Source organism: Callithrix jacchus, chromosome 13 (genome assembly GCF_049354715.1).
Source record: "Callithrix jacchus isolate 240 chromosome 13, calJac240_pri, whole genome shotgun sequence".
Lineage (NCBI taxonomy): Eukaryota > Metazoa > Chordata > Mammalia > Primates > Cebidae > Callithrix > Callithrix jacchus.
The window spans coordinates 104,524,366-104,541,367 of record NC_133514.1 but is presented as its reverse complement, the minus strand read 5'-3'; the positions used below and the strand labels follow the sequence as shown (position 1 = coordinate 104,541,367).

The window sequence follows — 17,002 nt, the reverse complement described above, 5'->3', positions numbered from 1 at the left end:
TTACCAAACCACCCTTTGCTCTTTTCAGAGATGAGGAAATGGAGTGTTCACTAAAAGCTTAACAGTTTGAACCATAATGTTCATATGATTAGCGACTGAAATAGAATGCAAAGTCACACTTCTTTGCATTGCTTTTGCCTTACGAATCAGCCCCAACCCTTGGAACCTGAGGCTAGATCAGTATTACAAAGTCATCTTCTACCTGTTCAGCAATTAAACAAATTCTCAATAGACTTTTCCTTCTATTTAACTTTTATTAAAAGAAGTGCTAAGGTACTGAGGTTCAGTACATCATATTTATTACCAAATTATTAACAAATATACAAAACTTGTACATGTAATTTTCTTACATCCATTTATTCTCTATAATACTGATTTTTGTTCAAGTAGGTTATCTACAGTATGTAAACATCCCTTGGATTGACCTCACACAGATTAGGAAAGCCCTCTAACCCATGCTTTTATCAGATATTTCTTTTTATTTGGCTTTCATTTGTAGCATCTAATCTCCACATTTGGCACATGGAAGAGACATCTACAGTGCAAAAGAGGCAGATTTTTCTGGTTTCATTCTGAACAATTTTGCAGGGGCACAGTTAAAGAGCTGAGAGGAAACACGAGCACTCGAACTTGATGGCATTGGATGAGCTGTAATGCCAACACCTCTTGGTTCAGCCACTAAACTTGGGCATAAAGTCAGTGTCTCTTCCTTCAGCCACCCTCCCACCCATCTACCCCCATGCAAGGCTGATTCAGTCTTAACCTTGTCTCAAAAGGGTTACAAGAAATTCCATCCATCCCAGAACAAGTAGGTTAATTTCACTGAATAGCAAGTTTTCTGTTCTTTCTTGTGGGTTGGTTTCTGTGGTTTGATGAGCCAGCAAAACTCTTAAAAGGAGAATAAGATAAGATAAAAAAACAGATATGAGAGGAGAACTTTCTGCTTTCAATTGGCATCTCTGTATCCAAGGCCAGAGCCTTTCTGTGGTGGAAAAGTGACAAAGGCCTTGGCGAATGGCAGAGAAAAGCCACCCCTACCATAACACCTTGGACTCCAAGCCTTTGCACACAGCGTTAGACACATCAAAAAAGAAAAAAGGTAATCCAAGACTCTCCCCTCTTCTTCCTGGGTTTCCTTTTGCTTATTTAACTTAATCTAACCAAGTAAAGCTGATCCAGAGAGAGCTCTGTTCGCCTGCTCACCGCCATTCTCACTCTCCAGCACAGTATTGCTCGTGCGGTCGGCTGCACCTTGTCCGCGAAGCACCCGCGGAGAACGTCTGGATTGGGACACGCACCTGCCTCTCGGCTTCCGTCACCACAGTGGCGCGGGCCCCTCCGACGCCCCGTAGAGCTCGGCCAACTTCCGGAAGCGGGGCCCCCAGTCCGTCAGGAAGTCGAAGCTCTGTTCCGAGTCCGACGTGGCTGACTGCAGGGAACTCAGCGACCCTGCCACAGAGCCGTCCCCCTCGAACATGTACGTCTGAAGGGAGTCGAAGGGCGGTGCCCACAGGTCCATGTCGGCCTCGTAGAGCTTGGCCAGCACATAGCTGTGGACAGTGCTGTTGACGGCGCACGTCTGAGGCACGTAGCGGGAGAGGCTCTCGATCTCGGGCAGCATGTCCTGCCGCGTCTTGGGGGCGGCCCCTGCCTGTGCCTCCCGGGGGTTCCACATGGCCGCAATGTCGAAGGCCTCGGTGTCCTCCTCGCCGCCGCCCTCGTCGTCATAGCGGACGATGTTCTCGTGGATGTTTTCGTCGTCGTCGATGATGTATGGTTGTTTCCGGTGCCGCCTCATGGACAAAATGAGCAACACCAGCACTGCCAGGAAAAAGAAAGAGAAACTGTTTATCCAGTAGACGGGGCTATGTGTGCGGTGACTAGAAATCGTCTTGATTCAGCCGGGCGTGGTGGCTCATGCCTGTAATCCCCGCGCTTTGGGAGGCTGAGGCGGGTGAATCACCCAAGGTCGGGAGTTAGTGACCACCCTCACCCATGTGAAGAAACCCCATCTCTACTAAAAATACAAAATTAGCTGGGCGTGGTGGCACGTGCCTGTTATCCCAGCTTCTTGGGAGGCTGAGGTGGGAGAATCACTTGAATACGGGAGGCGGAGGTTTTGGTGAGCTGAGATCGCGCCATTGCACTCCAGCCAGGACAACAAGAGCGAACCTCCGTCTCAAAAAGAAAAAAAAAAAAAAAGTCTTGATTCACCAAGGATGGGGGAAGAGCTACTGAGACAGCTTTGGATATCTGAAACCTCGGGGCATTCTAATTTAAGTCGACCTTGTTCTCTTTCTGCCAGTCAGGTTGTGGACAGTGAAGCCCCGATTTCTTCAGATGGTTTAATTAGAAAAAGTTGCATATGGTCTCTTAATATCAAGTTGCTGTTTTGTAAATGTGTGTGTCTATAACCAACAGCCAATTTAAAAATCCTATTAACAAAGCACAAAGGCCTGCTATGGAGCAAGATACACAAAGGACCAGATCCTGTGCTCTGTTTATATGATGATAAATACACATCTTCTCTTATAATGTGGAGGTCTTATTATGTAGGTGGAATTCTGCTTCCTTATATTAGCATCTTAATAGGCTTCTACTCTGTATATAATCATATCTTAATATACATAGAGACACACATTCTAAGTATGGGCCAAAGTTGTAATCTTTTTTACGGCTAAGAAACAAGAGAACATTAATGATCCCTGGGGTCCAATAAACTCAGGTTCCTCAGAGAAGCCTTTCATTAGAGAGGTGGTTGTGGCTTTCTGGACCCAGCGGTGTTTATGGAAGGGAGAGAATGAGCGGTGACATTTTATATAATTCATCATGTTATCAAAGAAACACCACGCTGTTAGATGTGCCCTTGCAGGTATGGATAAAATTTTATCCCAACAAACGCATTTTTCCCCCACTAGAATGTGTTCGCCAGGGTTTAAAGGCGAGATAGAGATAATCCCATTGAGTTGTTTATCTCCCTTACTGAAAACGTTTTCCAGGAAGTGTTTTGAGGTTTTAGCTGTAGAGCTGCTATTGATTTTTTTTCCTGGTGTGCTTTGTTACAGCCGGTGAACAGTGACAATTTGACAGCACTGCAAAATAAGATCCCAGTTTATCCAAGGGGAAAAAGTGGAGTACATTCATACATGCAGTAAAAGATTACAGACTTACTAATAAAGCTCACAACAATGATTTTAAATTTTTTTGAATGTAGATGTGCTTTTTTATAAATTGCAATTAATGACATAATACATAATATTTTCCTGGATAGCTTTGGTGATAAAACATACACGGGAAAGAAATGATGATATGCCCGTGTATATTTTCTCTGTGTGCGAAAATACAAAGTAAGGACTGAAAGGACTGTGGGATTCCTACAGAAAGAGACTAATAGGACTCTAAGGAAGTGAGGGCTTGAATTGAGCATGAAAGCTTGGAATGTGATTTGGATTGATGCAGACTGGAGATGTGAGATTCAAAGTGAACATGCTGTGTTTGCAGTATTCAGTGAAGTTACTAAGCTCAAATATTTTTAAGGCTCTGTGCTAAGCAATGGGGAAACAGTATTGAGTATGACATGGTTTCTGCTCTTGAGAGCTAGTAATCTAAGGAGATTGTGGATGCTAATGATTAATGCAAGTCAGATAGTGATAAGGGCTATTAGAGGCACAAGTGTCAGCAGGAGAGTATAGAGAGGCAGGGCCAGTGAATTTTACTTGGAAGGCTGGGAAGGGCTTCACACAGGTGACCTTGAAGTGGCAGGGGCAGTATTTCGGAAAATGCTAGGAAGCAAAATTGGAAGTCTTTTGAGTACCTGCTGGAGAGAATTCTGGTGGTCATGGAAAATTAGGCAGTTTATATAGAACTAGTCCATCTCTTGAAAAATAAAGATTGGCACATGTCTCTTTTTTTAGGTAATCTAATTTAAATAAAAAATATTACATAATGCCTTGAAAATCAGATTTTGAGGAAAATGGCCTTATTCAGCTGAGTCTTCTCTGACGGAAGAGATTCAGTTCTAGGGATGGTTTATATTTTGTATACTATAGGCATGTTGCCTAGAGCTTATGAGACTTTCTAGGAACTAGATATAGATTTGAGACATGAAAAAAACCCCACCAAGTCAGAATTAATTTATTTAGTTGTCTGTAAAATATAGTATTTTGTCGACAAATGCAACTCAAATCTTATAGTTTCATGAATTATTTTTAATACAGGATGTGTACTCTTAGAAGTAAGCATACTTAAAGCTGAGGATTTTATGACAGCTCTGCTCAGTTTAGCTCCTGAAAACTGTTTACTTTTTCTGTACAGTTCAAAAGACAAGACATCATCATGGGTGTGGTAGGGATAAAATAAATTGTCCCTTACACACCATTTTAACTTGAGAGCCACTCCAAGCCAGTCTCTTTAAATCAGTATTTCTGTAATGATGGCTTTTTGTGGGGCAGGATGAACTTTTAACTTCGACATTTTCCAAAAATAGAAGGAAGGACAGCCAGTCTGGAAATTTCTCCCAGGAATAAGTTTTTGTAAAGGCCTCTTGCAGGTTGTCCAGTTCTGCACTCAAGGACTCCCAATGCCACCTTATGGAAACTCAAGGAATTGCAGGGAGGGTTTACTTGTCAGTACAGTCTGGGACCAGAAACTGTAACAATTTTCTCTGATACAGGGATCCAAGAACTTAGAAAGGTTTCTTATTTATACTGTTTCTCTCTTGGTATAGGGCTGACCTAAAATAACAAAATTAAACTGCATGTTGTATTTTTAAGTGTGTTTTGAGAAGCACATTCCACAGACCTACCTAGAAAGTCAATCAAGAGCTGACATTTTACACAGAATTTCATTCTTTGGTCTGACTGTCTCTTGGTATACAGGTGAGCTTAGGATCAGGGGTGTATGTGAATATCTACACATCTATTCTACTTTCAGTCCTCAGGGCTTTACTTTTTTCCCCTCAGAAAACTCGGATTTCTTTTATATTGAATAAAACTAGTATCTACTAAATCTGTGTTTCTCTAAGCAAGACATATATGCTATAGATTAGTTCAATAAGAGCAAAGATATACATACAGATATTTTCTTGGTTGCAAGAATTGGTTTAGGTGTTTTGTCTGTTTTTGAGTGTGGAATTAGAAAACAATTGCAAGGATGCTCTTATGTACAAGCGGGTTGTGGAGCTGCCTTGTAGTATGACTTGAGAGGAGGAAGGAAGGATTCCTTAAGTGCTCTCTGACTCCTAGTATGTCTTTATTTCCTCAGCAGAGGCAAACTGACCCTGCTTAGTCACTGTTCCTGGTTAGATAGTCATGGTGCCTGGGAAGGGTACGAATCACCCCAGACAGCTTATTCCCCAGAAATCTGTGTGGTTTACACCCTCAATTCCTTTAGCTCTCTGCTCAAAGGTCTTAATCAGTGAGGGATTCCATGACTATTCTATTTGAAATGGCATCTATCCCTGTCACCTGTCCACCCAAGATACCTTGTCCCTCTTTCCTTCCCTGTAATACCACCTCCAGAATCAGGAGATGAGCGTTTAGGAGAAAGGCAGTGCTTCTGAGACACAGGGGTGCCCAGTGTATGGCCTGCCTGCATTTCAGCCCTGACTCTGCCTCTCACTTTCGTTTTTAGACTGTCACTTACCCTTTTGTGACTTAGCTACTACTTAAACAAAGGGGTTAGAAGAGGTGATCATCAAATCCTGTCCAAAATTGTAATTTTGGTTCTATGATGTCAGAATGAACTTTCTTTGTTCTGAAATAAACTCAGGAAGGCCAGGATATGTCTGTTTTATTAATCCCCAACTCATAGTAGATGCTTTATAAATATATGCGCATTGATCTTGCCAAAGCCACCTTGAAGAAGGGACTGTCCTCAGTTTCTTTACTTTTTTTTTTTTTTTTTTTTGCAGCCTCACTGTATCACCTTTTCAGTAAGCAAGGTATGGAAGACCAGTTCTGAATAGCTATGTCAGGATGGTAATGAACCGATGTCTGAGTAGGCACTGGCAGAACTCCATAGAAGGGAAAGCAGCCCCTTACTCACCTAAGAGGACGAAGATGCAGGCCAGGATGGCAATGAGGGCACCCCGGCTCAAACTGACTGGGAGCATGTAGGCCTCTGGGCTGCAGGACATGACGTGGCCGTCGTCATCACAGCTGCACACTTGGATGGTCAATGTGCCTGTGCTGCTCAGCACGGGCTGCCCGCTATCTGCTATCAGAATGGGCAGGTAAAAGACACTCTGCTCCTGCTGCCGGAAGCCAGACCTCCTGGTTAGAATCCGGGCTGTGTTATCTGAAAGAAGCAAGGGGTTTCAGGATTGGAAAAGGGAAGATGAATTAATTTCTTGGCATGAGGAAAGCAAGAGGGCAGGGGCAGGGTGCAGGAAGGAAAGAGGGTAGTCAAATATTCCCTGGTGCTGGTCAGCCATGGCAGGTTTGCCTGGATCAGCATTTGGATTCAGAAACCACGCTTTTTGCTTCCTTTTAGGCAAAACCCTGAGGCCTAGAAGAGAAAGCCTGTTTTTTGAGTCTGTTTTACCCTTTGTGACATAAAGTGCCCAAGGCAAACTGTCAGACTTCAGATCTAACAAAAATGTCCCTGGGAAAGCTTGACAGAAATGAACAATCACTGGTGACTTGTGGTCCCTGTTTGTTCCTGCTCAGCAGCTTGCCAAGGCCCCGTTGCTGCTTTGTGCCTCCAGGAAAAGAATGCTGAGGAACCCATGTGGCTGTGGCAGATTGCTTATTTTTGCCACTTTGGCTGGAATTCACGTCTTTTACTGTTTTATTTTATGTCTCTGAAATGCAAGCACCAACTCCTTCTGTGTTTCCTAAAGAACCTGCTTATTTAGTAGAAGCTTATTCGAAATCCCCTAATCACATGACGTACCTTGTTATTTCTCCTGAGTTGGTGCTCTAACTTGAAGCAGTTAATATGAACTTGGTGAAAATTTGTTCCTGATCAATACTAGAAATCTTTCCTCCAGTTTTAAAGAGGATTAGTCAAATTATTGGATGTGTTTCTACAAAGTTAGGGTGTGTGCGTGTGTGTGTTTACATTTATATTCATATATTGTGTTACGGAGTTTTTCCTTTCTAAAATCTGTGTTCTCTAGTTTCCTGGAGTAGGTTTGAATTCGAAAGTGGATATACTTTTGCAAAGCTCAGATTATTTTCTGCAGAGGAAAAATTGAGAGATGTGGTAGGACATACAAGAAGTGATTTTCAAAGCTGTGGATGTGTTTCATAGTTCATAGGAAAGAGCCTAGAACATCACCAAAAATTCTGAGAGCCTAACCAAAGTAAACATTATTAGTGATCATCAATATTTTTGGTTCTTCTTCCCTTTTTGAACACAGAAATAAAGGATTATAGTTTTCTGTGCTCTTAAATATGGATATATCTGTGTCATTTGCTTTAGTTGATGAGCAATAGTGACTTGTGATCCTTCTAGGCAGAAGTCTGTATGAGCTGATGTGTGAGTCTTCATGCTCTTTCCTTGCTGTAGTTACAGACAAAAGAACCACAGGGTGTGAAATGCAGAGCCGGGCAGCCTGGGACACTGAGCTCAGACTCACAGTAGGCTGTAGTGAGCAAGAAATTAACTGTAGTTGTGCTAAGCCACTGAGATATGTGGTGGTAGTTCCTATAGCATAACTTGGGCTATTCTGACTAACATTACCCCTTAATTAACTTTTCCTCCTCCCCCCCGCCTTTTATGCTAACAGCTCTTGTTCCTAAAGGCTCCTGTGCCATGTACCTGCACTTTGCATGCAGTATCTCATTCTGTCTTCACAATCTGGTGAGACAGTAATAATCTTACTCCTTTTCAGAAATAGAAGTAAGGCCTAGAATGATTTTATAATTTGTTTGAAGTCACTAACCTAGTTAGTAGCAGAGCTGGGATTTGAACTTTGGTCTCTCTGTCTCCAAAACATGCATACCTTCCATTGTGCTATATATAACTGCTTATTTAGTTTAGTAACATTAATTTTCAAAAAATACTCAGATAAGCATAATCTCTTTGATAGAAGCTACTTCTTTCTTCTCCGAAGAGAAAGGATGCCGACCTGAGGATTATATTCATATTTCTGCCTACCACACAACCCCACACCTTTCTGTTTTCCATACTTAATAGCTAAGTACTGCTGATTCCACTTTGTAGTTTTAATTGTTTTTCTTTTCAGAAATCAAATGTTTCTCTATAATGAGAACTATTTTTTAAAATTCTTTGGTTTAATCCAGGTGAGGTCATAAGACTTTTAGAAAGACTGTCTAGAGCTGAAATTCATGAAAGTATTATATCTATGACATACATGTTTCTACATTTAAGAATTATTTAAGATTGGAGAGAAATATCAGAGCATCACATTGCTAAGTCCAGTGCTGGAAGCAGCCTGGCCTATAGTAGCCACTTGGAAAATTTTTGTTGAATGTGATAATTAGGGCTTTAATAACTTAACTTGGAAACAACATTTTTTCCTAAGGTGACACAGAACACTTTGTGTGTGGAGGGGCAGGGGGCATTGTGGTGGGGGGGCTGTAGTAAAACAGGACCCAATTTCTAGTCCCAATTTTAATGCTTATTGACTCTTTGGTTTTGGGCCATTTGCTTACTTTTCTCATCCATCAGATGGGACAATAAGAATCAGAGGGATTAATAACTTCCTTAAAGCCTCACAGAATTATTGTAAATATCAAATAAGGTATGGGACAATACTTTTGAAACTGTAAAGTACTGTATGCACATAATTATTTTCATAATGTTTGGCGCTAAAAAGTAAAAAAAGACTTTACTTGAGATAGTGCCCTGTTGTGTTCATAAAAGGACATCATGTTTCAGGCATGGGAACAGAGGTAGTTGACAGAAGATCTGCCCTGTAAGATATTAGTCAGTTTTTGTTGTGTTGGGTTTTTTTAGAGACAGGATCTTTCTCTGTCACCCAGGCTGGAGTACAGTGGTTTGACCATAGCTCACTTCAGCCTTGAACTCCTGGGCTCAAGTGATCCTCTCACTTCAGTCTCTCAAGTAGCTGGGACTACAGGCTAATTAAAAAAAAAATTGGTAGAGATGGGGTCTTGCTGTGTTGTCCAGGCTGATCTCAAACTCCTGGCCTCAAGTGATCATCTGCCTCAGGTTCCCAACTAGCTGGGACAACAAATATGTGCCACCATGCCTGGCTAATTTTTTAAAAATGTTCTGCAGAGATGGGGTCTTGCTGTGTTGCCCAGGCTGGTCTTGAGAGCTTGATATCAAGCATTTCTCTTCCCTCAGCCTCCCAAAGTGTTGGGGTAACAGGCATGAGCCACTGTGCCTAGACTTGGTCAGTTTTTAAATGAGCCTCAGTAAAGGATACTCATGGGATAAGTTGTCATTTGGAGATTAAGAGTTCATGCTTTCTGTTGAAGATGTGCTGACTTCTGTTTTGGGAAACCTTCCAAGAGATGAGTTACATCTTATTATAGTCGTCCTGTGCCAGTGGCCCATCTTTTTAAGGAATTGGTTCCATAAATTGGTTCCCGAAGTCATCTTTAAGAAATTTTCATTTTGCTGCATTTTGTTTCACTCATTAGAGTGATGGCTTAGCTGAACAGTTAAAGAAAAAATATAATGTGTTATAATGGGTTATTTTTTCCCCCAGGGTTGCCTTTGTAAAACAGTCCTATGGAAGCTGAAACCACTTTTTGCAGAAATAGTTTCCCTATGAAGCAGATAAATGAATAGTTCAAAATTTTGACTCAATAAAAACTTCAGGATATTTAATTGAAGTATTTCTGCCTTTATAATTCATATTGCCATTCCTTCCAGAATTTTATAGTGGTTTTATGATGACATGTAGGAGGTTGAAGGCATGACTTAGAAGAATGTGTTCCAATTTAGAAGAAAACAGTTTTGAGATTCTCAATTTTTACAGCAGAAAACTGTCATGTGGGGTTGAAGTAATACTTTTCATCTCAAATAATTGATGTTTGAGACTAAAGCCAGGTGTGCCTAACCTAATCATGACTTTTTGTTACCCTTTGCTTAGAGTTTTACAAAGTGGCAATTCATATTTTAGAACTGGAATGAAAATGAGGCTATTGCAGTCTGGAGAAGTGATGACCTTCCCAGGGTCAGATGGCTAGCTGGCAGCAGAGTTAACAACAGATGAGGTTCATTTGACAGTTTAACTTATTTTTTCCATTGTCCTGACCTTTTTTATTCTTTTGAAGCAAATCATCTAGCTAGAGAACAAAAGTCCTTCCTTTTCCCATCTGGGCCCAAATAAGAGTGTGCTGGGTCCATGAGCCCCTTAGCTGATCTGAATGCTTGCTGCAAAAGAGGGGTCTAGAATTCTATTCCATCAAAGCTATAGTGGGGAGCATTTTCTGGGCAGGGAAGCCTACCTGAAAGTGTCTCTGAATCATCCTAAAGTAATAAAGCTGTTTCAGTGCCAATGGTCCTGGATTTGCCCTTTGGTATCTCTTTTACTTACCCTTTGTCTCCTTTTTATTTGGAGAGCTTTTTACTGTTTCTTGCTTTGATCTCTGCTTAGAAATGTTCCCCCAGGTTTTTTTTCTTTTTAATCGAGGTCACTTTCTTATTTCTCAGATGCTCTCATTGTTACAGAACATGTTAATAGGGCTGCTGCTGGTGGGAATGAAGGATTTTGCCTCTGTGCTTTGCAGTGTTTCTAGCACAGGACAGGCACTCGGTAAACATCTGTCGACTTACTGACTGAATGTGTTTTAGAGTTGGCAAAGGGTTATTTATGTTTGGTATTCTGAAACAAAACTTTAAAAGACACTGCGAGCCTGGGTGGAGTGGCTCACACCTGTAATCCTAACATTTTGGGAGACTGAAACAGGAGGATTGCTTGAGGCCAAGAGTTCAAGACCCACCTGGCCAACATAGATGTCATCTCAAAAAAAAAAAAAAAAAAAAAAGACACCATGAATTATTAAAGTCCTCCCTGCTGTTAAGGAGCAGGTAGCCTTTGACACTGTTCGCATAAGACAGTAACCCAAAGTAGCCGGCCTATGTTGTAGAAAAGCATAGATAGCAACTATCCACCTGATTTACCTTGGTTGTCCCTTATGGTGAAGTTGGGGTTGTTAGCAGCCTCAGGAGCCAAGCTGTAGTAGAAATGCTGGCCATTGAGTGGGTCATCGTGGTCCACTGCACTCACTGTCTGGATCAGCTGAGGAAGGGACATGAAATCAGGTGAGTTGGAGCCAAAGGAAAAAGCACCAGGTCCCAGTTAAATCCCAAACCTGGAAACGCGATGGTGGGTTGTTTCACCTAATAAGAAGGATATCACTGATATGGGAGAGGAGCAGGGAAGTGCTGGAGAGAGAAGGGCATGGTCCCTGGGGAGGGTTCCACCCTCTGGCCTGTGTCCACAGACCTAAGTAAGAACAGGCACTCCTGTTTTCAGGCCCAAATGTTACGTTTTCCAAGACCACTCTGGCTGCCACACCTACCATTCTGTACCCATAAAAACCCAAGACAGTAGTAGGCACAGACACAAGCAGCTGGATATTGAGAGGAGAAGAGTAGCACACCAGCAGACACTGGGAGACACTGGCAGACTAGCACCGGTAGAATGATACGGATGCTGAGGGGAGTTTAGCACAGGACAGTCAGAAAAGATTCTGGCCACTGGGCATCCTGAATCCAGGGGAAGACCACCTTCTTACTCCATCCCCCACTTCTGGCTCCCCATTCATCTCACTGAGAGCCACCTCCACCACTCAGTATACCCTGGACTAAACCTTCTAGCCCATGTGTGATTGTCCAGTACATGGACAAGAACGCAGGCTGTCACACTGGCTTTCTGTCCTGTGATAGGGCAGAGAGTCTATTGAGCTAATATGGCATAGCTGAAAGAGCACACTGTAACACCCGCCCACTTGGGCTTCTGGAGCCCTAGACACCACTGTGGGGCCAGAGCCCAAAAGGACTCCCCAAGGCTTCTGCACTTGCTCATCTGCCTGCTCCCCTTAGAGGTTTGAGCAGCAGCGCACTCCCCTGTCCTACTGGGGCCGGGGTTGAGGGATGGGGGCGTAGGGGTGTGGGGTACGGATAAGGGAACTTTCCCGTTTTATAATAAACTTCCCTGCAGAATCTCCCTGCTATCACCTCAGGATTTAATTTTGCTTTATGGTTGGGCTCGAGTATGTTAGTAGGCATAGGATAAATGTTACCTAAATACTCAGAGGTTAGACAGCAATATAACTTATATTCTTCCACCACGACCAGCTGTTTCTACGCAATCTAAAGGGCTTGGGTGCCACAACGTCCTGCTTGACCCCACATTTTGCTCTCACTTTGTCTGCTTAACCTCATCACTGGCCCAGTATTTCAGGGCTACATTACTGTCTTGAGAAGCCCCTATTTAAGAATGACCATAACCTGAAGGGAAGTGACACATCGGCATTGGCCACGTCAGGTTAACAGAAAACAGACATGAGGGACTGGGTCACAGGGTGTCACATTTTGTTGGCAGGAGGGAGAGCTAGCGAAGGTAGAGAGCACAGGATCCCTAGAGTGGGAAATGCAGAATAGTCAGAAGCAGAACTCAGGGGCGGCGAGCAGGAGGTCAGCTGGTTTCTTCTCGGACTCATTGGCCAAGTTTTGCCTTTTCTGTAGTGTTTTTCAAAGGAGTAAGTCGCAGGAAGTCTATGGAGGCCATGATGTAAAAGCTATTAAAGAAACCTGTGTGAAACAGACGCCTGGAACAGTAAACAGTAGCCTGCAGGCTGAGGGGGATACAGAAGAGGCACCGAATGGCAGCCTCCTTCATATGTGTTTTCTCTTATACCAAGAAACAGCACAGACTACTCCTACCCATATTGGGACCAGCCCTGTAGACTTGCCACTCCTGCTATTTGAAAGCCAGCCATGCTCCTACTAGCATAGGAACCAAGATGTCAAAGGTCAGTTTGAGGGCCCAGGTGGGCTTGCTTAGTTTGTATTTCTTCAGCTGTAAAGTAGGGGAGGTAAAGCTACCCTCGCAATATGCTGAGGATTAAGTAATGGGGTAGGGGTGGGGGGAGCTCCTAGCAGGGGGCGTTTTGGACACCATGATGCTCAGATCCCCCTTCAATGAAGGACTTTTCCCACAGCCATCATCTACCAGTCCCTTTGGGGATTGCCAGTTGCAGAGAGCCACCTACCCACTCCTATGGTTTGTATATTTGACCCCTCCAAATCTCATGTTGAAATCTGGTCCCCAGTGTTGGGGGTGAGGCCTAGGTAGGAGGTGTTGGGGTCATCCAGGTGCATCCCTGATGAATGTCTTGGTGCAGTCCTCCTGGTTATGAGTGAGTTCTTGCTTTCTTTGCTCCTGTGTTAGCTGGTACAAAGAGCCTGGCACCTTCCCCTCCCTGCCTTGCTTCCTCTCGCCATGTGATCTGCTCATGTCAGCTTCCTTCCCCCTTCCTCCATGTGTGGAAGCAGCTTGAGGCCCTCCCTAGAGGCAGATGCTGTCGCCATGCCTCTTGTAGAGCCTGCAGAATGGTGAGCCAAATGCACCTCTTTTCTTTATTAATTACTCAGCCTCAGGTAATCCTTTGTAGCAATACAAACTGACTAAGATGCCCACGGTCACCACATCCTTCCAGGGCATTGGACGTCCAGTGACTTAATTAATGTGATAGTATACAGGCCTGGCCATCCCACTGAAATTGGGGAAACTCTAGTTCTGGAATTCTCTGAGAAGTCAGATGAGGCAGTTAGTGAGTCCGCATTGCAGCTGGACTTCTTTTGCCCGGTCCTGCTTCCTTCGCTTCCCTCCCACAGGTACTGGCCCCAAGGGCCCTCCTTAGTAAACACCTTATACTGGAACTCCATCTCATGGTATGCCTCCTGGAGATACCAACTATTGAACCTGAAAGTAGGGGGAATGGAGATGCAAGGAAGGTGAAGGTCAGGAGAGTCATGGAGATCAAGTTGCCCACCAGAGATCCTCATGTCAGTGCTGCTCGCATGCCAGGATTATCCTCCTGTCCTATCCCTGCCTGGAGATAGAGCCAGAACTTTTCAGCTTGCTTGTAGTGCCAAACACATATAGAAGTAACATATTTCTTGAGGCATGTCATACATAGATGATTTTACATAACTTGATAAACATAGTTGGGAAAGTTTTTCAGAACATCTGGCCTGTGTATTGTGTATATATTGGTGAGATTGAGGCCTGAGGCACAGAGCTGATTGGTTACAGGGCTTCAAAGCATGAGTGAGTGAAGACACAAATCACTAGGTCTGGGTTGGGAGCACATGGCCTGCTCTCCTCCTCTTTACTCTCCTGGCAGGTCAGATTTCTTCCTCAGTCTCACTTGTCATGCAATATTCTGCTCAGATGGTTTCATTCCTCCCTTGGCCATCACCAAGTATGTTATCTGATTTATGAGCTTCCTTCAAGGCTGCTTACTAAGAGAAAGGCATGTATCTGGACTTGTCAGATGTGAAGCCGACGACAGTGTCCAACGTAAACACAAGGAGGCCTGATTCTTGATGAGCCAGATGTATCTCTATGCTGCATGCTTTTGAAAAATCTTCAAAACATTTCCCAGAGCCCAGATCAAAGGGTAGGATTTTCAGTACCTTGGTCTAAAGGTGACAAATGGGACAGACTGAACTTGAAGTGGCAGATAAGCTGTGCTTCAGAGCACTATATAACAGACCATCAAAAGATGCTTTAGAAATGGGGACTATGTTTGTCTGACTACAGCAACAGGAGGGAGCGTTAAAATGCTCTTCACTCAGCAGAATGTAACTTCTCCTATTCTGAAGCCTTTTAAAAGGGAGTGGTTTATTTTGGGTTTACAGTGCTACTTATCACCCTCCTTGTATTATAGATTAAAATGAGCTTATTTCTTCATAACAAAATATTCATATAATTGTATAACAAAAGTTATATTACATATATATTTTATTATAATATATAACAAAATTATTAAAGACCCAAACCTCCTCACTTAAACTCACCTACCTTAGCACAGTAACTATACAATTTTTGCATCTTCCCTCTCAATCATTGTTCACTTGCAGTCATAATTTTACATAACTGCAAACATGTATGTGTAGTTTTTATACCTCCTTTCTTTACTTATAATAACATGGATCACTTCTTGTGCTGTAAAGTCTACGTTGTAACTTTTATTAGCTGCATAATATTTCAGGTCTTACTAGACTAGAAATTCACTAGATGTGGAAGGAGAATTATCCTAGACTTGTTGAAAAAAAATTTTTTAGGAGGTCTATAGGCCACTGTACCAAATTTCAAGGATTGATAGATACATTTAGATCAGAATCATGATAGAACATCTTTCTTCCCCTGAGGGATGTAAATCACTTTTTGCTTTGGCTAAGTAAGTGGTAAAGATGTGTTGAATCCATCTTTGGTGAGTTCAGGGTGCTGACATAAGTTTTGGTTATGCAGACCTAGTCTCTCTGCAGCAAGGTGCTGGAGGTACGGCTCCAAGGGAGTGAGAGAAGTGAAGTGATATAGTCTGGCTTTGTCCCCACACAAATCTCATCTTGAATTGTGCTCCCATAATTCCCACATGTTGTGGGAAGGGCCCGATGGGAGATAATTTAATCATGGGGGTGGTTTCCCCCATACTGTTTTCATGATAGTGAATAAGTGTCATGAGAGCTGATAGTTTATAAGGGGTTTCCCTTTTCACTTGGCTCTCATTCTGTCGTGCCTGCCATTAAGTAAGATGTTCCCTTCACCTTCCACCACGATTGTGAGTCCTCCCCAGCCACATGGAACTGTGAGTCCGTTAACCTTCTTTTTCTTGATAAATTACCCAGTCTTGGGTATGTCTTTATCAGCAACGTGAAAACGGACTACTACATGAAGGCAAAGTTAGATTACGGTCAGAGGCCTGAATTACCAACACATGAGCCCCGGCCTTATCAACATGTACTTCCCCAGCTTTCATATTAAAACCATCCCAATCCATTTGATCCAGCAGCAGCATCCATAGGACCACAGGATATACTCGGGTGGGGAAGGGGAGTAAATGCAGACTGTTAGGGGATCTGTCAGGTGCTGGGGTCATAGGCAGGGGAGGAAAGCATCTTAAAAAGCAGGAACAGCATGGAGGAGATAGACGGACAAATTATAGGGTAGGCAACAGCCTGACACATGCATTACTACATGGGCACTCCAGATGGAGTTCCAGAGTTTCTCGAATTCTAATTGTTATTCACTTAGAATCTCATCAGCTAAATATTCAGTTAGGTTTAAGGGCATACTTTAAATATACTAATATGTCTCTGAAGATTATGAAGCTATATTTCAAATAAGTAGACCTTTGTCCCTTCAGATTACTTTCCTGTCAAAACTTACCTGACAGGAGCAGCACTAAGACAGTGCATGTTTTAACTGAGGGAGAAGAGAGGGTGGGTCATTCTAGGTGGCAGCATTCTGAGATAGGCCATGCAGTCTCTAAATAAGGTATTTCTTGCCAGAAGTTAAAAAAGGGAGGTGGAAAGATATAGAAAATAACCTTGCCCTGATGCAAAATATTTTGAGGAATTGGTACCACACTCAAAAAAGAGCAGCCTTTTCCTCCTTTTCCTGGTCTACCTGACACTTTCAGGCCCCAGAGCAGATGTCATCACCACTGGTGTGACACAATTCAGTTTCCAGATGGGCACAAACCTTATGCAGCTATCCTGTGTATTAAGCCACCCTCAAAGTGTTGTTTAAGCCATAAAAGGTAATGTAAGTTCCAAATAGTTGTCTTTTTGTTTTTTTACTTTTTAAGAGATGAGGTCTCACTATGTTGCTCAGGCTGGTCTCAAACTCCCGCGCTCAGACTATCTTCCTGCCATGGCCTCCAAAACTGCTGGATTTACAGGCATGAGCCACCACACCTCATCTCAAATAGCTGTCTTAACAAATAAATGGTTGAAGCCTGATATAGGGGAATTGGGGACTCTGTTTTGTGAGCTGTTGGTTTCTGGAGTCAAAATAGCTTTGATGGTGAACTTGGTTATC

General features: G+C 42.9%; 1 protein-coding gene across 1 annotated transcript in view; it reads right to left on the bottom strand.

Moving 5' to 3' along the window:
* Nucleotides 1-234: 234 nt before the first annotated feature.
* Nucleotides 235-17,002, bottom strand: part of CDH20 (cadherin 20) — a 219,326-nt gene continuing 202,558 nt past the window's right edge. Inside the window, exons 10-12 of the mRNA XM_002757253.6 lie at nt 11,068-11,185; nt 6,046-6,297; nt 235-1,821 (exon numbers count right to left, since the gene is read on the bottom strand). Coding sequence (XP_002757299.1) covers nt 1,316-1,821; nt 6,046-6,297; nt 11,068-11,185 — 876 coding nt within the window. The 3' untranslated portion in view covers nt 235-1,315. The remainder of the gene's footprint in view (nt 1,822-6,045; nt 6,298-11,067; nt 11,186-17,002) is intronic.